Here is a 24,001-nt window from a genome sequence, read left to right on the forward strand (position 1 = left end):
GGCAGGTGGGGGTGGCGTAATTCGGGATCACTCGGGTATTACGTGATCACTCGGGTCGGCTGCTGGTAGCCTTCTCAACTCCACTTAATGCTAACTCGGCGCTTGAGGCTGAGCTTATGGCCATCTACCAAGGCCTCCTCATTGCGAAAGAACTTGATCGACCCATCTGGGTCGAAACTGACGCAGCACAGACAGTTAGCCTCATCAAAAAATCATAATGGGGTCCAGCTCACATTCGACACACCATGGCCAACCTCTTCCTAATCAAGCAGACTACTGACTTCCGCATCACCTTCATCCATCAAGAGGGTAACAAGGCTGCAGACCTTCTTGCATAGTTAGGCCTCGAGAGAGACACATTCAGCCGCATAAACAGTCAATCTGCCCCGAGAATGCTCAACGCGATCGTCCGTTTCGAACAACTTTGGGTCCCCAACATTCGCGTCAATGAGGAGGATTGAGAAGATTTTGCTTAGGCCATGACTCTAGGCCTCAACATGATTGTCACGGTCCTTCTGCACCTTAGAGTAGTTAGGTATCATACTCGTTTGAGCGTGTCCTCTTCTTACTCTTGTGGTGTACTTTCTTGCTAGTTTGAATGTAGTTGTTAGCTCAATCCTTGTAACGCGCTATGCGTCCCACGTTGGGCATATTGTAACCTCTGTCTTTTGATATGTAGGGATGAGGGACCCACGAATCCTCCACCGAAAAGGTGTTTTTGATTTAAAAAAATATGTATATAGGATTAATAGAAAAACTTTGGTGGAATATTGGTGGTCTTTTGGAATAAGATTAAGCCTAAAATTAAAATACTACTGTTGTTTGAGCACAAGAATATACTTCCTCTGTCCACAGATAGGAGTATCGTTTTGGCATTTTAGTCTGTGCGTGAATAAGAGTCATAATTCATTATTTCTATAGGTGGTAAAAGGTCTCACATTCCACTAACTCATTTCACTCATATATTATTTAAACCTAATATATACAAGTTGGGTCTGAATTTCACTAACTTTCTTTCTACCACTTTTCTTAACACTTCATAAAACCCGTGCCCAAAAGAAATGAGACTTCTATTCACGGACGGAGGGAGTATCATTTTGTGTATCAATAAGAAAATTAAGATAAATAAAATTCACGAATGAATAATATAATTTGAGCAAAGTTCGAATTAAATAACTATATCTCTTAAAATTTTAAAATATTCTATTGCAGTTGCCTGTCGTATTGTATTGCTAGTAGATTTTGAATTTCAAATTCATCCCAACAATGTTATTATGCTTGATTGCACTCTGCGCCTAATGTAGATAACAAAATAAGACAAAAAATAATTAGTCAGAATTTAAGACAACTCTTTTAAGGATCCTATTGTGTCCTTTCTACTTGAACATTCACCAAATTCAAATTTAAAGCCTTGTAAGTCTACAATCATATTGTCAATGTTTGACACGTACAAATATCGCAGTACATTAATTCTATCTAGTGTCTTATTTATTTTAATTTATAACAATATACTCCCTCCGTCCCACATTTATAGTCACATTTAGTTATGACACGGGTTTTAAGAAATTGGTGGAGTGTGTAATTAATGAAGTGAGAGGTGGAGTGTGTAATAAATGAAATGAGATGACGGAGTGAGATGATAGCGTGTGTAATAAATGAAGTGAGATGATGGAGTGTGTAATAAATGAAGTGAGTTGGTTGAAGGTGGATCTCTTTTTGACTTTTTGGTTTTTCATTTTTGTTTTGATTTATTTTAATGTAGATAATGACATTTGTGTGTAATTTTAGTGAATAATGGGGTAAAATTTTATGTCCAAATATGGAAAGTTCTAAAATGTGACTATAAATGTGAGACGAACTTTTATGGCAAAATGTGACTATAAATCTGGGACGGAGGGAGTAATATTTATGTACATGAAGTTATATAGAATGATTATATTAGGTCTAGTCTAATTTATGAGACCACCGGAGCAATGTTGAGTCATAACAATCTAATATCTATGTAGTACAAAATTTTTATACTCCCTCCGTGTTGAGAATCGGCAATGAGCAAATAGCAAAAACAAAGAAAAATAGAAACGCGAAAGGTAACAAGGCGCGATGCACGTGGTTCGGCATAATAGTGTCCACTATAGGAGAGCCGCAGCTCATGGCTCGGGCCTGGCCCGGCCGCGGCTCCCTATAGTGCGAAACATGGGCGTTTGTGGCTGGGTGGGGGGATGCCCACGAGAGCGCCACTCGCGTGGCCCAGCCGCGGCTCCCCTATTGCAATGGCCACAAGCCGCGGCTCTCCCTATTTTCATTTTTTTTTCTTAATTCTATAAATATACCCATTTTTTTACCCCATTCCTATACAAATTCTATAAATATACCCATTTTCCCTCATTTTCTTAATTAAAATATACACAAATTGAAAAAAATAATTTATTTGGTGGCTTGGGCTTGTCCACCATAGTGTAAAACAAGTTTTTTGGTGGCCCGGCCACGCTTTTTGGCTTTGGCCAAGTTTTGTGGCTTGGCCCGGCCAATTATAGTGATAATCTAAGGCCTACGTCCACAGGAGAAGATGAATGAGTGTATCATGTGCTTTACAAAGTGAATCTCTCTCTCGTCGAGCTCTCAAACTAATCTCAAGATGAGATGATCCTCAACAATGGCTCCTCACTTTTTAACAACTAACTAACTCTCTGCAAAATTGCAAATCTAGACTACACGCATTATATACAAATTCTAAGGATGAGCAATGACTAAAACTAAAACCATAGAATCTGTTACAACCGCCTCCTCCAACGGCTACTATGTGCTCACTTCTTGATTTGCTCCAAACGTGCTTTAGCTAGAGTCTCTGGCTCACATGGGTCGACACATCAGCCAACACAATCAGTTCTTGATCTCACCAAGCTCACCAAACAAACCCAGCTTGATTTTGCTCGGACACAGAACCAACACTCTGTCCTTAAAAATTGTAATTTATTTTCATTTTTGTCCGTTTCTAAAAATTTGTCACCTTTCACCTTTATCATTTTTGGTAGTGAACCCATATTTCACTAACTCATTCTCACTCACATTTTAACATAAAACTAATATATAAAAGTAGGACCCAGATACCACTAACATGTTTAACCCACTATCTATTACATTTCTTAAAATTCGTGCCGAGTCAAATAGTGACAAATTATAAGGGGCGGAGGGAGTATTATGTAATTTTTGAACAAGTTTCTACTCATTCAAAGGAAATAGACATATTAACACAAGGATATATGTTATTTGAGTCGTATTCCATTTCAGGTTATCTCAAATTGCTTCAGTTATTTTAATGTATGGTAAAAAAATCTAATCTCACTTACTATATTCTCAATCCTACTTTATCCATTTTTCTCGCTCCTACTTTATTTTCCTCCTTACATTGTTCTATATCAATATAATACACTATATTTAATTTTCTTTAACTTCAGTTCCCGAAAAGAATGACCTCAAGTAACATAGGGCCGATAGAGTATCATAAATATGCGCCTCTGGTAAACAACGTGAAAAAAAAATGCCAAAATCCCATTTGGAACTCGAATACACCCCATTCCTTTTGGTGCCGTCCCAAAATTAGTCACTTCCATCTTTGGTAACATTTAAGTGAACTTCATTTCCAGTAATAATGCTTCAATTATTATCTACTTATTTTTTATTTTATTAATTTTATATTACAACTGATTTTTTTTTGAATCCTCTATATTCTGAAAAATTTTAAAAATCTATAATGATGTTAGTACAATTGAATAATAACGGTCAATTTTTGAGTCTTGCCATTCACAGCAGCTCATTTTCTCCTTGCAAAATTTCAAACGCTAGGCTCCGCAACGGCCATATTCTTAAGCTTCTCTCCTTATTTATTTTATCTAATACTAGTATTAAATTAAGCCTTCAAATAACGCTCTTCGATCAGTATATTGTCTCTATATTGTAGCAATTCAAACTCATTATTCAGTGCATTTTCAGCTTTGTTTCGCTGTAAGTATTGTTTTTGTGTAATCATCGAAGTTATGTGTTTGTATGGTGCATCCTTGCGTTATATCTACTGTTTACCTACAGGAATAGTGATTTTGAGCTACATTTGAATTGATGTATTTTTTTTGGTAAAAGAGTTCGATAGTGATTTTCTTTTGCACAATGATTTGTGGAATTATTTAGTTGAGATTTGAATCGAATATGCCTCGGCCTGATTGATTCAGTTTTTGGCGCAGTGAGAGGCCGGGAAAGAGTAGGTTAATTGAGTTTGAGATTTTCAGCGACTGCGATAAATGGAAGCTTCACAGAGAAGAGGCGGCGGCGGAATGGTGCCTATATCACCGTCGCAAACACCTCGGTCCAGCGATAGGGTGGTGAGAGATCCGCGATCGGGAGAGGGGAATTTCAGCGGAAAGCACGATAAGGATAGAGGCGTCAATGTACAGGTCATTGTGCGATGCAGGTTAGAAATTAATTTGTACTGCTTCATATAATTTTTTTTTCTTTTGTAATTTGTGTTTTTATTTGAAGGCCTTTGAGTGAGGATGAGGCTAGATTGCATACACCTGTGGTGATTTCTTGCAATGACAGCAGAAGAGAAGTTTGTGCAGTTCAGAGTATTGCAAATAAGCAAATTGATAGGACTTTCCTATTTGACAAGGTAAGACTTTGTTTTCAACTTTTATTGAAAACTTGATTTGCTCAATTTACTGCAACAGAGACTACAGATAGCTGAACCCAGAAATATGTAAAGAGTTTCATAGGTTTTCCATAGTTGCAGTTGAAATTCACTTAGTTTTCGTAGTTGTTGGTGTTGAAGACTATGATACTTGTATTATGTTTAGGTCTTTGGTCCATCATCCCAGCAAAAGGATTTGTACGATCAAGCAGTATGCCCCATAGTATTTGAAGTTCTAGAAGGCTACACTTCTACCATCTTTGCCTACGGGCAAACTGGAACAGGGAAGACCTACACTATGGAGGGTGGGTCAAGAAAAAAGGTTTGATACGGCATCTTTGAACTCTAGAGCCTCTATGCTGCAATCTTTGGCAAAATGGTTGGTTTGTTGACTAGCCTCTTCTCATTACAGAATGGTGATATCCCAAGTGATGCTGGGGTTATTCCAAGAGCCGTTAGACAAATTTTTGATATATTAGAAGCTCAAAATGCTGAGTACAGCTTGAAGGTCACATTCTTAGAACTTTACAATGAGGAAATAACAGATCTTTTGGCGCCAGAAGAATGTTCGAAATTCATAGAAGACAAATCAAAGAAACCGATAGCTCTCATGGAGGATGGAAAAGGGGGAGTTTTTGTTAGGGGATTGGAAGAGGAGATTGTGACAACAGCTGATGAAATATATAAGATCTTAGAGAAAGGTTCTGCCAAGAGGAGAACGGCAGAGACCCTTCTCAACAAACAGAGCAGCCGTTCGCACTCTGTATTTTCTATCACTATTCATATCAAGGAGTGTACTCCAGAAGGAGAGGAGATGATCAAATGTGGGAAGCTAAACTTAGTCGACCTGGCTGGCTCAGAAAATATTTCACGTTCCGGTGCAAGAGAGGTTAGAAATCTATGCTAAGGCTTTTCTCCTGGCCTTTTCTGATTGAACTCATCAACTAACTTGATACAAAATTTAAGATGGAAGCATAAAGCAATTATTTTTCAATACGATATGATCAAATTGTTTTGAATATAGTAAATTTTATTTTCTTTACCAGGGAAGAGCAAGGGAAGCAGGTGAGATAAACAAAAGCTTGCTGACACTTGGTCGCGTCATAAATGCCTTGGTTGAACATTCTGGTCATATACCCTACAGGTAGAGATAATTGTGTCAATTTCATACTTTACATAAGATTGTCATCTAAAACATCTCATGAAATATCAGAGATAGCAAGTTAACGAGGTTGCTGAGAGATTCTTTGGGAGGGAAAACAAAGACTTGTATAATTGCTACGATATCACCTTCCATCCACTGTTTAGAAGAGACACTCAGTACTTTAGATTATGCTCATCGTGCCAAAAACATAAAGAACAAACCTGAGGTTAGTAGTTGTCTTTTCATATTTAACTATGTGTTCTGAAGTGAAAGTAATCATCTAAACGTACTTAATTGTTAATATTTACAGGTCAATCAGAAGATGATGAAGTCAGCTCTGATCAAGGATTTATACTTTGAGATTGATCGACTAAAACAAGGTTGTTAGTTGCCCTCCAGCTGTCTACTTTACTGAGTTCTGTGACATTTTTTCTCACAAGTATTTTCTGTTGTTTAGAGGTGCATGCTGCAAGAGAGAAAAATGGAATCTATGTTCCAAAAGATCGTTATCTCCAGGATGAGGCAGAGAAAAAGGTCTAGTGTGGAGTATTATTAAACTTAGTAAACTTCTCTTGGAACTATTAGAGAAATATACACTGAATTTGCATACCTTATGCCAAACATTTTAGGTGATGTTAGAGAAGATAGAGCATATGGAAATTGACATAGAGACCAAGGATAAGGTAAGACTTAGCTGACAATTTCTCACAGTCTCGTTAATTTGTTGATATATAGGTTTATAGAAGTAGTGCTCTTTGTGCAGAAACTATTGGAGCTCCAGGACTTATATAGTTCTGAGCAGCAATTGGCTGTTCAGCTGAGCGACAAACTTGAGATATCTGAGGTCTGAATGCATGCCCCTTAGAATACAAATCTCAATTATTGATTGTTTGTCTATCACAAAAATAACTGTACTTTTGTCCATAATTCAGAAAAGGCTACGGGAAACTGAATGTGCATTGCTTGATCTCGAAGAAAGACACAGGCAGGCAAATGCAACAATAAAAGAAAAGGACTACCTGATATCGAACCTGCTTAAGTCTGGCAAGTGTCATCTTTGATTGTTCCCTTTCTATGTTGCATATGAATAAAAAATTAGATTTTAAAAATAATATTTTAATTTGGTTATCTACCAGAGAAAGCACTCACTGAGCACGCACTAGGCCTCCGAGAGGAACTAGAAACTGCTGCATCAGATGTGTCTAATTTGTTCGCCAAGATTGGTCAGCATACTTCAAAACTCTCAACTACTTTCTCTCAAAGCAAATTTCGTTAGTCTATAATGCCGTTTATGTTCAGAGAGGAAGGATAAAATTGAAGACAACAATCGAGTGCTTATACAGAAATTCCAATCCGAATTGGCTCAGCAGCTTGAGATCTTACATAAGGCGGTAGCATCTGCCACCACGCAACAAGAACACCACCTTAAAGAAATGGAAGAAGATATGCATTTGTTTGTATCTTCAAAGATAGAGGTATGGTGTATACACACACACTTGTGATTTATGAAATGGTTAGATGCTGAATTTATTAACTATCTCAACTTTTGTACTTATAGGCTACTGAACAACTTCAAGATCATCTAGAGAAATTGAAAACCATGTATGGCTTGGGAATCAAGGCTTTAGAAGATTTAGCTAGAGAACTTGATGGTAACTCTCGATCGATATTTGCTGACCTGAATACTGAAGTTTCCAAGCATTCTTCAGACTTAGAAAAGGTTTGTGTTAATCAATTACCGTGGTTTAAAATCTTGCTTCAGCATTAGTTTGATGTTAGTAATTATAATTGCAGCTTTTCAAAGGGATTGTTACTGAGGCAAATAATGTACTTCATGACCTTCAAGAAAGTTTACATATTCAGGAGACTAAATTGACTACCTATGCGCAACAGCAACATGAGGTTGGCATTTCTAAATAAAATCAGATAAATCCGGATTCTTATTATCCGCAATCTTGTATTCCTTTTTTCATTTAAAAGGTGAAAACTAAAGTTTGATATCATATCTAGGCTCATTGCAGAGCTGTCGAAACAACAAGGTCAATATCCCAGATTACAGTAAACTTCTTCAAGACTGTAGATGGACATGCATCAAAACTAGGTGAAATTGTGGAAGAATCACAGACAGTTACTGATCACAAGTTATCTGATCTCGAAAAGAAGTTTGAGGTACCTACTTTCATGTGTTGCTCCCTTTTTGCTGAATGATCTCTGCAAACTTTTTCTGATTGGAATGCGGGCTAAATTGTAGGAGTGTGCTGCGATGGAAGAGAGACAACTACTCACAGAAATGGCAGAACTGCTAGCAGGATCAAATGCTAGGAAGAAGAAATTAGTATGTGCTAAGTGTTGTTTTTGTCTTGATTTAAAAAATAATTTTTGTCAATAATGAACACAAATCTTTGTTTTTTTATTAAATCTTTCCTTATTTTCATTTTTTGTCCTTGTTCTTACCAGATACAAGGTGCAATCAATGAACTCCGGGAGAGTGCGGCCAGTAGAACTAACAAATTACAGCAAGAGATGTCAATCATGCAAAGCTCAACTTCTTCTATCAAAGCAGAATGGACAAGCTACTCAGAGAGAGCTGAATCTCATTATCTCAAGAATACAGATTTAGTGGAGAGAGGGAAAAAAGAGATGAAAGATGTTATCCAGAAGGGGTTAGCATGCATATCTTTGTGTCGCTAATTTATATTCTATTCTAGGCAATGCTAGATATATTTAAATGTTAATCTGAGGGTAATTTGATGCAGGTTGAATCAAGCTAAATTAAGTGCACAGCAATGGAGAAATGCCCGGGACTCCCTTCTGGATCAACAGAAGAGCAATGTCATTTCAGTTCATGAGATTGTTAGGTCCGTCATAAATTTTGAATCTACTTGAACCATAGCTAACAATTTGCCACAACAAACTGAATTTATTTTTTCATTTTATTCTGAATATAGGGGAGGAATGGATATGGTTGAAGAATTGCGTGGCAGGTACTCATGTGCTGTGAGTTCGGCACTGGAAGATGCAGAAGTAGGAAGCAAGAACATGCTCTCATCCATTGATTGTATGTGCTTGGTGTTTATACACAGGAAATTACAATTTTCAAACCATATATATATATATATATATGAAATGCCTAATTATACTCGGGGTTTCAGGTTCATTACAACTTGATCGTGAGGCATGTGAGACTCTCGACTCGATTATCAACCCATGTTGTGATGAGTTGAGGCAACTGAATAGCGGACACCATCACAAGATTGCGGAAATCACTCAAAATGCAGGAAAATGCCTCCTAGAAGATTACAAGGTAACACACATTTACTATATTTTTCTAACACTTGAAAAAAAAAGATATCAGGATCATTGGTAAATATTATTTATGCATCTACAGATGGATCTGCCCTCGTGCTCGACACCAAGAAGGAGATCGATGAAGGTTCCAAGCATCGCGTTCATCGAGAATCTCAAGACCACTTGTTTGGAGATGTCCAAGCAAGCGAATGGTGACATAAAGCATGTTGCTGCTCGCCTTCCCTTCACAGCCATCAACTAAATGTAGCAATTGAGATTGTACAAAATGGCAACATACTAAACAAAAAATTTCAGTTGTCTGAACTTTTTTGTAATGGCAACTTTCTTCGTGATTTGATGCTGGATTTATTGATCCCGCGCCGCGACATTGCTTGAACTCAAATTGACCATCTGTGAGTTTTATAAACCCCCCTTCCCATAAAATTTGTGCACTTTTCATTTTCGTTCGTGCCAAAAAAATGTACATTCCATTTTTGGAAAGTTATATCAATTTAATAATGTAGGTTGCACTATTTCACTAACATTACTTTAACTACCATTCTCATCCCCTCTCTTAACTATGCTACTCTTCTGCTCTCTCTTACTTTACTAATTTTTTCTTAGAGAAGTGGAGGCCTATATCTTCGGAGCCCATGCCTATCTCCATATTTTACTACCAACGTCAGTAGGCCTATCCCAGAGCCTATCTCCCTGCAATGAGAGCCCATCCCATAACCTATCTCAGAGCCCATCTCATTTCCACATCATCATTTTTATTTATATTTATATATTTTATTTTTAAACAAGACGATAAAAAAACAAATTTCATTAAAAAAAACATACTACATTAAAAAAAACATACTACATTAAAATAAATAAAAATAAAGAGATAAAAATAAGCACGCATCAATCGGACTCGGATTCCGCCTTGTCATTCTTCAACCCAAGGATGGTGTTCCAGATGGACTTCTTCACAGATCGAGAATTGGATTTCATGTTCATGTTTTTTCTTTAATCATACACCTTTGGATGGAGGGTTCGTGGGTCCCTCATCCCTATATATTAGAACTCAAAGGGTACAATACTTGGCCACGCCCAAAAGTGGCGTGCCAGAAGATACAAGACAAACAACCCTATCAGCCCATCTCAAGGGCAAAACAAAACAACACAAACATGAGAAAACAGGGGCAATATCACCACAAGAGTAAACAGAGAACAAGTCAAGGGTGGCTCGATACCTACCTACTCTAAGGCGCCCGCGAAGGCCAACGACCGGTTGTCTCCAAAGGGGTTCGAGGCCTAACCAGGGTCATCCTCACACACGCGGGTATTCCCATTTCTTCCATTCGAACGATGGCTTTAAGCAATCTTGGGGCTGTTTGGTTGTTGAAGCGAGTGTGTTCCTGAATCTCCAAGCCCATTTTGGCAAGTAGATCGGCGACTTTGTTTTCTTTTCCGGGGGGTGTAGGAAATACGGAAGTTCCCATGGCTCGGCGTGAATGAGCTAGCCCCAACTTACACCCTTGGCTAGGCTGATTGCTTGGGCGGCGTCCGATTCAACCCAAAGTGGCTGGGCATACTCCCTAGCCAAGGTCAGACCATGGTGGATGGCCAAGAGTTCAGCCTCCAACGCCGAATGTGCATCTAAAGGGGTGGTGAAGGCAGCGAGCAATCTGCCGGAGTGGTTTAGCAAGATGCCTCCACCCCCGGCCCTACCTGTTGTCTCTGAGTAGGCGCCATTCGTATTGAGTTTGATCCACGGTTGGTCTGGGGGGTTCCACTTCACCGCCATGGCATGCGGTATAGGGCGCCTCCCTTCGCATGACTTGGGCAGCACACGCCGAGCTTGACATCCTTCCAATGCTTCGGCTTGATACTCCCATTGGCAATGCTGTTTCGGACAAACATTTGGACTTGCCAAATCACATTGAACGACTTGAACTGTGTCTCTTGGTAACGGCTCCTATTCCGTTCAGCCCACAGAAACCACAAGATGAGATATGGCGTGGAGTGGCTAAGGTGTTTCTTACTTGTTTGCCGGGTTCTTTGGGGCCACACTTCAAGCCTATCTGGGATTGTGTCATTGAGGCGGAGAGGTGGGGAGGAACCCTCAAACCAACCGTCGAACTCTCTCCATACTCTGGAGGCCCCCATGCCTTGGATGAAAAGGTGCTGGAGGGATTCCGTTCCTGGTCTATGGGGACAGCAAAGACACTTAGATGCTAGCTCGATCTTGCGCCACTGAAGCTTAGTGTCAACTGGAGTTCGGTTCGATTTGTAGAGGCCCACCATCGATTGTGCGAAGGCAGCATGATCCAATGCATTGTCAGCATGGACCAGTGTGGGTTGGGCATCCGTCCCGCTAGACTCTGCCTTCCCCTTCTCCTTCTTTGCTTTTGCCTTCGCTGCTTTCACGCCCATTGGGCTCTGAGGAGTAGGCTCAATTGGCGATTGGTCCTCTGACAAGTCTATTGGCCCCCGTTCCGCCGCTGCTATAGCTCCCAGAGACCGTCAGGCGTGTCTGCACCGATCTCATCTGCAACGCCTCCGACATACCCATTTTGAATTTGGGAAAATATATGTATCCCATTACTTGAATCCTTTTGAGTTGACAGTTCCCCTAAACTCCTTTATCGACAATTCTCTGACAGAGAGTTCGTTCTCTCCGCTACGCATTTCCCGCAAGTTGCCATCGTAGATACCATGAAATTTAGGGCAGTCAAACACCAGACGTTTCCATTGCTTGCGTAGATCGCTGGGCTTGTGTGTTGGGGCTCCATCGGGCTTGACTTGTTCGTATCTTAGCGTGATACGCCCCCAGAAACCGCCCTCGCCCTGATTGTTGGCTACAATTGGGTCCTCAGAGATATATACCCAACAACGAGCAAGAGCAATCGACTCCTCGATGGAGTAGTACTCCTTGTGCGCCCACCCTGCCCGCCCCTTAGAAGACTTGGCTCTCACTTTCTCCTTCCTTCCTCTTCCCCTTCGCCGCCTTCGCATTGGGCCTAGGAGGAGATGGCTCCATATTGGACACCTCGTACTCGTCGGTGCTAAAGTTCAAGTCTCTTAACGGAACAGTGGATTCGTCAATCCTGGGAGTACCAAACACGCTTGGGCTCATCGTTGGGCAGTGGACATCATCGCTGGAAGTCGATGTGTTAATCGGTCTACCAGCACCGACGTAGCCGCTTTTATGGGAAGCCAGCGTATTGGGTGCCGTAATTTTCGGCCCTTGCGATCGGCTCCCATTGCCAATGCTCTTAATTTTCGGGCCGTCCTATATGCACATATTTTTTTGGGACGGAGGGAGTAATAAGCAATATTAACAATCCAGTTGGACATATAATACTAATACTTTAGTTATAAGAAGCAATCATGAACTTTTTTGTTTTGAATTAGGGATATTAATTTAAATAAGACTATGCTTAGTATTTTATTAAAGAGTCGACTACAAAAATGGTCCTTGAACTAAGGGTTTATCTCACCAATAGTTAGGGGTGAGCAAAAAATCCGAAAACCGAATATCCGAACCGATCCAAACCGAAAATTTAAAATTCGGTTCGGTTTGTTCGGTTTTTCGGTTTGGTTCGGTTTTAAGATTTAAAAATTTTCGGTTTTTCGGTTCGGTTCGGTCGGAAAAAAAACCGAATAACCGAAAAACCGAATTATATTTAATTGTTTTATATATATAAAACAATTATATATATATATATATATATATTATTTAATGAAAGTAAATATTGAAGCCCTAATTGAAAGTTGAACATCACGTTTGTGAATCAGTTTCATCCGCCGCTCTCCTCTTTCTCCCTCTAACCCAAAATCCCTCCACCAATCCACCACCAACTCCATCCGCCGTCCGTCGCCTGTCCCCCTCCACCGGCCAGCTCCAGCCGGACCCCCCTCCAAGCTGTAGCCTGTCGTCCCTCCAGCTTCGGCCCAACTCAGGGGGTGGGATCTCACGCACCACGCCATCGTCTCCATAGCTCCACGCCGTCGTCTCCACAGCTCCGACTCCTCTACTTACACCTTCAATTGCACCCCTAAACCCACAGCTGCAACTTCCTCCATCCCTCTAATAATCCAACATTTATTTATTATGGAAATATGATTAATTGATAATTAGTTTTTGCCTTTTTGTTTCAAATTCTGTAGAACTTTTGTGAAATGTGGGTTGCATATCTGTATTGTATTGTTGGTTCTGTTCTGTTTTTTTTTTCTCCAGATTTTTGGTTTAGATTATGGATATTATCAATGTTATGGTTTGTGTTGTTAAAACATTATGTTCTGTTTTTCTTTTTCCAGATTTTCGGTTTAGATTGTTCGGTTTTAGGTTTTTTGGTTTTTCGGTTTTTTATATAATTTCGGTTTTTCGGTTTAATTCGGTTTTTAAAGTTCGGTTTTCGGTTTTTCGGTTTTTGGTTTTTCGGTTTTCGGTTTCGGTTCGGTTTCAGTTTTAGTCTAAATTCGGTTTTTCGGGTTCGGTTCGGTTTGGGCGAAAAACCGAACCGAAACCCGAATGCACACCCCTACCAATAGTCCATGGACTTTAAAAATATCTCTAGCAGTCTGAACTAAGGGTTTATTTTAAAATGAGTCCTTTTGCATTATTTTCTCTCGAAAATGCTCTTTCGGGTTTGGGCAATTTTGTCTTTTCACATTTTTAACTTTTTCAATATGATATTATTTTAATGATGTACTAAACTGATATTATTTCAAAATTATCTCATTTTTCTAAATATTAGATTTAATTTTATAAAATTATATTTAAAATTTAGATTTTTAAATTTCAATAAATTATTTTTAATTAAAATTATAATTGTTTGCATCACACTAAACAAATAAAAAACAATCAAAACTGCATAAATATCAAGGCTCGCCATGGACAAAAATGTGCATGTAGGGTTTAGATATTTTGGGAAATTTCTTTATATTAAGTGATGTGATTTTGATGGTTTTATATAGTTAGTTGATGAAATTGTTGATTACGAAATTAATAATAATATGGTAATTTTTTAATCAGATTTTATATAGATAATTGGTTATAGTTTTGATTTTCTATTTTATATGGCAGTTGACATAGTACTCCCGGTTCATATGAATAAATGTCTAACTTTGATTTGAACAAATTTTATGTAATTTTGAAAAAATGAAGAGAAAAAAGTATAAATTTTATTTTTATATAATAATTTTTTTGGATAATAAGGTAGTTGAAATATGAAGTCAATTTACTAAAAATAAAGTAAAAGAAGATATTTATATGTGGATATTCTTAAATGACAATATTAGATATTTAATGATGAACAAATACATTGTAATTTTCATTCCAAGATTTTTTAGTTATATTAGTCTAAAGTGTTTTCTTCGTTTATTTATTTTTAAACGTCTCTCAACTTCCAATTGAGGTTGCTTGGGATTATGGAAATTTTATTCAAACTAAATTTTAATTAAAATTATTTTAATTTTAATTAAATTAATTTATTGATATTTAAAAATCTAAATTTTAAATTTAATTTTATAAAATTAAATCTGATATTTAGAATATGAAACAAAATGAAGGATGATAAAGTGAAGAAGAAAATAATTTTAAAATAAATCAGATTTAGTAAATAATATTAGATTGAAAAAGTTAAAAATATAAAAAGACAAAATTGCCTTGCAACCCAAAAGGGCATTTTCAAGAGAAAACAGTGCAATTTTGGCATTTTCAAGAGAAAACAGTGCAAAAGGACAGATTTTGAAATAACTTTTTATTTCAATTACTACTGGAGATATTTTTAAAATTTAAAGACTATTGACGTGATAAACCTATAATTCAGTGACTATTTTTAGAGTTCACTCTTACATCAAAAGTTTCCAGAATAGGTATTGAATAGGATTAGGTTAATAGGCTAAACAATCAAATCTTAATAAAAACAATTTTTAGGATATCCACATCCACACAATATTATTAGTATTATATTATTATTACTCAATATTATTGTTACCAACTAAACCCTTCTTCTTCTCCAAATTAATCAGGCCATTATTGCTTTTTTTTTTTCTTCCGAATTTAAAAAATACTTCATCTCTTTTTTTTTTTAACACCAAATGTAATATATTATTCAAATAAAACCATAACGATTACGGCGCGAATAAAAATAGGAATGCAATTCAACCAAAACTTAATCTCAGCCCAAGCAAGCGTGTGGGCAACTTGATTCGCTGATCACTTTATGAACCTCATAGTCAGTGGCGAAGCCAGAAATTTAATCATGGGGGGTCCAAAATTAAACTTCATAACAAATTACATAAATTAAATTATAAGGTTCAAAATGTAAAAATTAAATACAATCACATCATATCATTTGTCTTCTATTCTTCATCTTCTGAAATCGCTGCATAATAATATCATTGGTAACAAACACGTCATTTTCTATATATATAAGAAACTAAGCAGTCATTTAATAGTTGGTCTCCCATGCTATTATGTAGAGAAGTCTTGATGATCTTCATTGCTGAAAAGGCTCTTTCTACTGACGCAGTGGCAACTAGTAAGATCAATAACAACTTAACTAATAAATAAATCATTGGAAAAACTCCATGTTTCCTTGTAGAAACCATCTTTGAGCAAGACCATTGATTCCTGATATTTGTGAAAACTTTTCATTTATGTGCACATCGAAAATAAAGTTCTCAAGTTGACTTTCAAGTTCAAACAATATGCTCAACGGAAGTGGAGGTTCAATCGACGAAGAATCAATGGAAGAAAGTTTTTTGAAATAACGATTCGTATACCTACAAAAATAGTCAAAACTGATTAAGTTTGCAAAATATTTGATATTTTCTGTACTAAGATTAGCAAAATATAAATCATACACGAAAAGGGATAAAATTCATCTTATACTCCACTTCACAACTAAAACAATAAAAGTAACCAAAATATACAATATGCTCAAATCTAAAAATTTGCCATTGCAAACAATAATTAATAACATTGGGACTCACACTCACAAATCAAATTGTATATATATAGAACTATTAACACATTCACATCAAATAAAGAATTTCAAATTACATACCTACAACGAAGAACTCAGAAGCAGAAAACGAAATTAAGGATAAACAGTTCATATAAATTTTGTTGAAAGCAATCTTTAATATTACATATATTATAAATTATAATTAATGAAAAAATTACTAAACTACCCCTGTTTTTTTTTTAAAGAATTGGTGGGGGGACCATGGCCCCCCTGGCCCCACCCTCCCTCCGCCCCTGCTCATAGTGGATCCAGAAACCTCTTTCAAAAGCTGACGACAATCTTTTACCGCTACCCCAAAGATAGATTCATCCTTTTGTAAACCAGTCACCACGAGTACCACCGTTTGGGCATCCATCTCAAACTCTATCTCCTTCTATCCTTTTCTTTTGACCCAACTTAGCACCTCTCTCAAGCTAAGGAGTTCGGCCATAGATAGGTCAGCCGTCCTTCCCACCTGTCTAGACATCGCCGCTACCACCGTCCCTTAAAATCTCGAACAACCGCCCCACAACCAACTTTTTTTCTTTGGTTCTCAAAAAGAGCAACATCTATATTGCATTTTAGCACACCGTTCCACGGCTTCACCCATTTTCCCTCCAGATGGACTCCCCCCCCTCCGTACACCAATGTCATTTTGAACATGAGCTTCTGTCCAAGCCTTCAGACAGCCATGGGCTGCACCAATAATTCCTTTAGCTGACTTGTTCACATTCCGTCATACAATTTTGTTTCTATTAAACTATAGATGCCATAGCACAACAACTACTTCTTCAATTTTCTATCTCTAAATCACCACTCACTATTTTTCCAACCAATCAATAAACCCCATCTCACCTGGCGAGATTAAAGGCACCCCTAGCCTCCTGGCATCGTCGAAATCGGTCCCTCGTTGAAAGCAAATTTCTACATGCCTTCCATAAAAAGATCTTCATTTTAGGTGACACTTTTATTTTCTAGAGTCTACCCCACACTATCGAGTTTTTCTCCACTTTAAAGGAGCCTTCGCACAAAAATTTATATGCTGAGCGTACAGAGAAAGAGTCTTTCTGCTCCGGACACCAAAATAATGCACCCTCTCTAGATCTCCAGGCCAACGGGATGGTCAATAGTTGCTTAGCTTCTTCTTCGTTAAACACAGTGTTCGGGCCTTCCTTTTCCGCGCGCGTCTCTTCTCTCTCTTTATTGATATTATAACCGAATAAAATTTATAATTTCAAAATTTCAGCTTTGTTGATTAATTAGTAATAATATGTTATAATTATTTAATAAGATAACAACAACAACAACAACAATAATAATAATGATGATGATGATGTACTCCCTCTGTCACACGACATGAGTCACATTTGGTGTGAATATGCGTTTTAATAAATGTAAAGAATAGTGATAAATAGGTGTCACATTTCACTCACTCACTTCACTCACATTCTATTAAAAAACAAATATAAAATAGTGAACTTCATATTCCACTAATATTTTAAATCCTAAGAAAAATATTCTAAATTAAGCAAAAACATTAAAAAATAAAATCAAACTTAAACTAGCAACAGTGGAATCTCACTCGAAGACTTACTATCCATCATATCGCTCCCCCAAAAATTATTTGATGCACTCATTACCTCCTCTGGAGCTTTTCTTCCATTTGACACAGACAAGACAATACAAAACAAAACAAAACCAGACCAACAAAAAGAATTGCCTCACCTACAACGTAATTTTTACCGCCGTTTGCCTGACGTCTTTGATCAAGCTCAGTATTCTTTATCCAGGTTCCCTAAACGTAATTTCTAATCCAGGTCTATTTTTATGGGACGGAGCGTGTATTATGTTAAGATTAGAACAAAAAGTGACGTGTGTCTTATATACTCCCTCCGTCCCACTTTGAGAACCCGGTCACTTTTGCGCTCTCATTTTCTAAAAATGATAATAAATAGTTAAAGTGAAAATGGTAAAGTAAGATAGAGAATAATGTTGAGAAGAGTGCAAAAAAGTGACTGAGACCTCTAAAGTGGGACGGATGGAGTATTTAGTGGATGTGAGTTGTGCTATTTTTTGATTATTTTTTTTTCTGTTATTTTCATTTTTTTTACTCTTTGTACTTTTATTATTTTCTGGACTTTTTAAGTATTTATATTTTATGGATTTTTTTTTTAATTTTATATTTTTCCTTAGTTTCATTTACTGCCCTTTTTAGATGTTATATTTATATTTTTGTTTAATTAAAATATGTTTTTAATAAATCTTGCATGCTAATTAGATTGCACTTTAATTTAGTTAGTATGAAACACAAATAAAAGATAAAATAGTGGAATCCATGAATACTTGATCTAGATTATAAGTGTAATTTGTTAAGTTAATATTAGGGTAAAAATTGATATGTGGCCTTTTGAATTGTTAAGAAAATGAACGATAAGAGGATGCAAGTTGTGGATAACCTAAAAAAGAAAGAAAGTTGTGGATAACCTAAAATAGACAAATATTACTTTATAGAATATAAAGTGTAATTCAATTAATAAGAAATTAAATGATAAGTGTTTTAGATATTCAATAATTTCATATGTTAAGTGATAATTTGAAAGCTCCGAATTAGAATAAACCTCCTTAGCTTGTTATGTGAAATAATTTGAAACTATACACTAATAAATTATAAGCACATTAAATACTGAATACTTGCATTTGTTATACTAATAAAGAGTGGTTTTGAAAAATATAGGTTGAATTAATTGGAGTAAGCACTTTAGCATCAAAGTATTCGTGAAATAAGTGAATTAAAAAAAAAAGTGAAGTTTAGAACTAAAAAATAACTGAGTTGTAATTACACCAAAGATGAAGTCTTAGTTTGTTCTACGAAAACTAGAAGACGAAATTGTTCAGCAATTTACCAACCAAATGCTTCCCATAAACAACAACTCTATCAAACTTCTTAGCGCCACCACTCCTCTCCACACATATCTCCAGTGGCTCTACAGCAGCATCATAGTTTGTCTGATGAAAAAAATTCAAATGTTAGTACATCGTAGTATGTATAGCAGAAGCATATATGGGGGCATGATTCAACCTCATAGAAGTATGCAACACAGACACGGTATTTCGCAGAGTTGTTCATCACCCGATGCACAGTTGATTCGTATATGCCATTCGTTAAGATCTGCAGCTTCCCAACTTCGAATAAGCACAGATTTGTGAGTGAATAAGATCTTTAGACTTGTGTCCGTGTGTTTACCTTCAGCATGTCGCCTATATTGCAAACAAATGTGCCTGGAACAGGTGTAGCTGGTATCCACTCCCCTTCGATGTTTCTCACCTACATCACAAAACATTTTTGGCTGAGAAGAAAATTCGCAATTGTTTGTTTCCGGGAGTAAGGAGGAACACACGTACTTGCAGTGCAGTTATATCATCGTCTTGATTAATCAATGTTAGTAAACCTACAAGTAAAAGTAAAAGCAAAAAAATCAGTATGGATTTGAAAACGCATTAAGAGATGAACGTGACAAAGAACATAAACAATACCGTAGTCGGTGTGTGCTCCACTGGATTTGTTCGAGTGAGAAGGACGTGCAACGCAACCATCAAACATTAGAGGTGGAAATGGTAAGTAAAGGAGAGGAGACAGAACAATACAAGTAGCTCCACAACTTACCATCCAGTATCATTTATGGCATCTGATATTTGCTTGCCGTTGGAATGGGAGACGCCAGGATATCCAATGATGCGACCCATCCAAAACGGATCTCCTGCTATATTACCTTCGAACATATCCAAAGGTCCGCCCAATGCCAGAGCTATCCCTCTTAATATCTTTCTGGACAAATCTGCAATGATGGAACTAATAAAAAAAAAAGAATAAAGATTCACAATATTTTTATCGATTTAGCACCTGTGCAACGGTTGACATAATCCTCCATTAAATCTCTGAAACGAGAAGGATCACTTGGCCTAGCAAGCATGTGCGAAACAGTTAACCACCATTCATTTCTCTTTTGTTAACTTATGACATGCGCAATCTAGAATTTGAGATGACTGAAATTCAACAATGCAACATACATATAGCTTTGATTGGAATGGAAGAGTCAAGAAACACAACATATGTTCTTGTTTGAAAAGCTATTGTTCTCTAACTGCAAATACTTACCACTGATTACATCCTTCCATAGCTTCACCAAGGCTTCCATACGTTCCTGGTTTAACATCTTTGTACCACTGTGTTTTGCAGAGTCAACGACACGACACAAGTAAAGGATGCATTGGATATGATATAAATATCAGACAGTATATATTTGGCTTTAGGGCCATGGAGTACAAAATAATTGACACGACATGATTAATTGACATACATCAAGATCAATAATTGTCATTTCAGGACAGAACTAAACCTCTTAACGCATGCTAAATCTAGAAAACGATGTCTGCGGAAATTCAGTAGTTCATTTAATAGAAGATCAAACAAAGTAGCAATAATCAGTCATGAAACATGGATCCAAACCAAACCTACATCAATAGCTTCGTGCAAGTCAAGTACACCTTTGGTAATGTTCACTCCGACATGTTGATATCCTCTGCATTCATAGCATTCTCAGTTAGAAAACTACATTAGTTACAACAACAACTATACATGGCCATTACGTGCTGTAGAAACCTGTATCCAGTTGCTGGAGATAGTTTTATTTTGAGCTTTTCATCACATGGCAAATCGAAAAACTGGCGAGATATACTTCTAGTTTCTTTAAGAATAGAAACGGGAATCCCATGGCCCTTCTGCATCAAGATAATCCAAGTTCATCAAAATGCTAAGAAACAAGGAAGAAGCAACATTAGCATTACCACGTAAAAGAAGCCAGTTTCTCTGCAAGCTTTGTCCAAATTTTGAACAACTTGTGCTACACTTTGATCTCGGGTTGGGTTGGGATCGTCCCATTTCTCTACCAGCGGACCAATATCTGTTACAATGTATTTTTGAACTAGTCATCAATGAGGCAAGGCAAACACCAAACAAAATTGTTGTATGATTGAGAAAGAGCATTTCAAGCGATACCAATCAAGGGGATGGAAGTGAAGTCGGTGGCCATAGTAAAACTGTTGCTTCTTCTACCAAATACTACTACTAGTTATGAAATAAATAGGACTTTTGGAGAAATGATTGATTGCTTGGTCGGACATGCAACACATATTTTACCAGTTATGCAATAAATAGGACTTTTAATTTGGAGAATGATTGATTGCTTGGTCGGACATGCAACACATATTTTTCTTGCCTTGGCCCCTTGTTTCTGGACTTGTATAGAGATAATAGAAAATGCTAAGATAGTGATGATTGAACTGAAGGAAATAAAGTGTTTATCAACGACAGTCACTTTAGCATCAAATGTGTCGGTCCCATTCGCCATGGCTCCATTCTTCACTCGTTCTCTTTCTAATCATCCAATTCGATTCATCACGATTCTAATTTAAAAAAAAATAATTATCAAACTATTGTTAGTAGAGAATGGATTAATTTTATTAGAGATAATGAAGTTTTCAAAATAAGAAAGTTCATACTTTTCAAAGACGGACTAAAAAGGAAATAGTTCACACTATTTCATTCTATTTCGGGTTGTTGGTTTGATCGAATTCTGTACTAATTGTGCTTCATTGTTCTTGCAATTTGGCTGCTTCTGTTGTATTCTTGCAATTTGCCCGGTTTGTTCTTCCAAAATTTTGATTAGAAATTTGGTTATGGACCTAATAATCACTTAAAAAATCGTAGTTTAGGTATTAGTAATGAATATACTAACTTACTAACCTAATTTAATAAATGAACACATTTAAGCTTTACATACAAACATTTTCACATGTAATGTGTATTTTTGTCATTTTCTATCATATTTATAAAAAAACATGTGGAATATCTTAGTAGGAAGTATTACTTAAATTTAGAAGTAAAAACACTATCTTAGCACTATCATAACTTCTGTCCGAAATTTCTATTAAATCCATTAATATTTATAAATTGATTTTTAATATAAAATATTAAAAAAAGCACGATTATGTGCGTACAATTATGTATGATTATCACTGCCCATTTCCTATCTATATTATCAAACGAGCCCGAAATTATGTGTATTATCATGTAAATTTCAGACAATCATGAAGTCAAGATCAAATTGTCTGCATTCATTTTCCGAGCTAGTTTATAGATTAAAGTTTGTTCAAATTAAATTGGTGATAAGATTTGGTTTTAGATTCAGTTTATGATTCACATGGTCCTGTATAGCACGTGCATGTATTCGGAAACAATTTGATAAGTCCTATTCTTGAATTAAAATTGGGGCCACTCGGCTGTTTATTCGATTTTTTAATCAAAACATTATACTATTTAATTCTTCTATAAATATATATCTCTAGAAATATCTCTCTAAAATAATAGATCCATATGGACAAAATGATAATTTCGATTATCGAATAATATTTAACCTTTAATACTCCCTTCGTCCCATAAAAAACTAACAAATTTTGCTATTTTGATCATTTCCACAAAAAAGCAATTTCTGCTTTAAAGAAGTTTGTTTCTATCTCATGAATCTTATTATCTATCCACTAACAATATTTTAATTATTTCTTTTTTATTACTCTTTTATTCTATTAATTATGCATTAAATTAAACTCATCTCATTTTAAAAATAGTCTATTTTTATGAACAAGAGGAACTAATATAAATTTTAGAAATTTAAATTATTTAGTTTGTAAATTTTAAATTATTTTATTTTTTAATTTTACAAATGATTCTCTCATCATTCACGATATAAAATCTCTAATGTGGGGTAAAAAACATTGCAAGGGCTACTGTTGATAAATGCAGCCAGTTTTATATTATTAAAACCACACATATCTATTTCATTGTTTCATTCTTTTATCCCATTTCTTTGATTAGTTAATTTCAGGTGAGTCAAGGTCACTTTTACATAACTACTGTTTTCGTAAAATGATCACATTCTCTTTTCTAGTTTTCTTTTCTAGTTTGTTCCGATGTTCACTATATAAAATTTTCTTATTCTTTCTTCTCAATAAAATATCTAATAACATTTTTCACTTTACTTTATCGTACTCAACTATTCTATCTACATTCGTATGTCATTCAAGAATGTGGCCATTTAAATGAAATGGATAGAGTATTATATTATGAACAACCTTTTTATTTTATTTTACATTTGTCACGCTCACCCTTTCTAAGGATAGAAACAACGGTTGATCACGACTGAGTGAGGATATAAGAACCGGGAAGAAAGGGGGGTTGAAGCAAAACCGTACTTTGACCGAAATAGACAGAATAGTACTCCCTCCGTCCCATAAAAGTTGAGACAAAACTTTTGGGCACGGAGATTAAGAATTTATATTAAATAAATAGGAGAGATGAAAAAAGTAGAAAATATAAGAGAGAGTAAAGTAAATGATGGAATAAAGTAAGAGTGATTAGATGTTTTGTTTTTTTTTAAAAAAGGAAATGACTCAACTTTGTTGGGACGGACTAAAAAGGAATACGACTCAACTTTTATGGGACGGAGGGAGTAGTAATTTATTAAGTCATCAAAAGATGTAGCAGAGTAAACGAGTTTAATATATCTCGGCGTAAAAGCGCATTATTCAAAACAGTAATTAGTCTTAGCGGAAGCTTTCAAGAGAAAAGAAAGACATCATGTGTGAAGACACGATTCATTCAGTAAAAACAACGAGCAGACTTCAGAGGCTCCACTCAACACCTACCATGACTCGTCATAGCTCAACCTGCACATAGAGAAAACACATGCATGGCTGAATACTTGATATACTCAGTGAACATTTGCTGAAATAATATTTGAATAAAAATAATTGTCAAGCCAATTCGAGTGA

The 24,001-nt window shown here is 36.3% G+C and overlaps 2 protein-coding genes across 2 annotated transcripts; one reads left to right on the top strand and one right to left on the bottom strand.

The window, feature by feature from the left end:
* Nucleotides 1-3,825: 3,825 nt before the first annotated feature.
* Nucleotides 3,826-9,522, top strand: LOC125218894 (kinesin-like protein KIN-5D). Its single transcript, XM_089063231.1, has 23 exons — nucleotides 3,826-4,002; nucleotides 4,236-4,462; nucleotides 4,531-4,660; nucleotides 4,845-5,000; nucleotides 5,091-5,567; nucleotides 5,725-5,822; nucleotides 5,892-6,048; nucleotides 6,133-6,202; nucleotides 6,280-6,356; nucleotides 6,452-6,505; nucleotides 6,586-6,666; nucleotides 6,755-6,863; nucleotides 6,956-7,045; nucleotides 7,122-7,297; nucleotides 7,381-7,542; nucleotides 7,617-7,724; nucleotides 7,833-7,991; nucleotides 8,074-8,157; nucleotides 8,280-8,485; nucleotides 8,579-8,680; nucleotides 8,771-8,880; nucleotides 8,975-9,126; nucleotides 9,211-9,522. Exons 2-23 carry the CDS (start codon nucleotides 4,293-4,295, stop codon nucleotides 9,370-9,372), a joined length of 3,090 nt encoding a protein of 1,029 aa, XP_088919357.1. The 5' UTR covers nucleotides 3,826-4,002; nucleotides 4,236-4,292; the 3' UTR covers nucleotides 9,373-9,522.
* Nucleotides 9,523-18,903: 9,381 nt separating this feature from the next.
* On the bottom strand, nucleotides 18,904-21,372 carry LOC125223596 (homoarginine-6-hydroxylase 2-ODD-C23-like). Its single transcript, XM_048126805.2, has 12 exons — nucleotides 21,171-21,372; nucleotides 20,960-21,075; nucleotides 20,775-20,893; nucleotides 20,631-20,694; nucleotides 20,271-20,338; nucleotides 20,016-20,074; nucleotides 19,779-19,950; nucleotides 19,649-19,668; nucleotides 19,517-19,563; nucleotides 19,359-19,439; nucleotides 19,194-19,283; nucleotides 18,904-19,120 (listed from the first exon to the last, which is right to left on the bottom strand). The coding sequence occupies exons 1-12, from the start codon at nucleotides 21,202-21,204 to the stop codon at nucleotides 18,989-18,991; spliced, it is 1,002 nt and encodes a 333-aa protein (XP_047982762.2). The 5' UTR covers nucleotides 21,205-21,372; the 3' UTR covers nucleotides 18,904-18,988.
* Nucleotides 21,373-24,001: the final 2,629 nt, after the last annotated feature.

The sequence above is a fragment of the Salvia hispanica genome, chromosome 1, assembly GCF_029641045.1.
Source record: "Salvia hispanica isolate PSC_SH4W2 chromosome 1, Shi_PSC_v1, whole genome shotgun sequence".
Lineage (NCBI taxonomy): Eukaryota > Viridiplantae > Streptophyta > Magnoliopsida > Lamiales > Lamiaceae > Salvia > Salvia hispanica.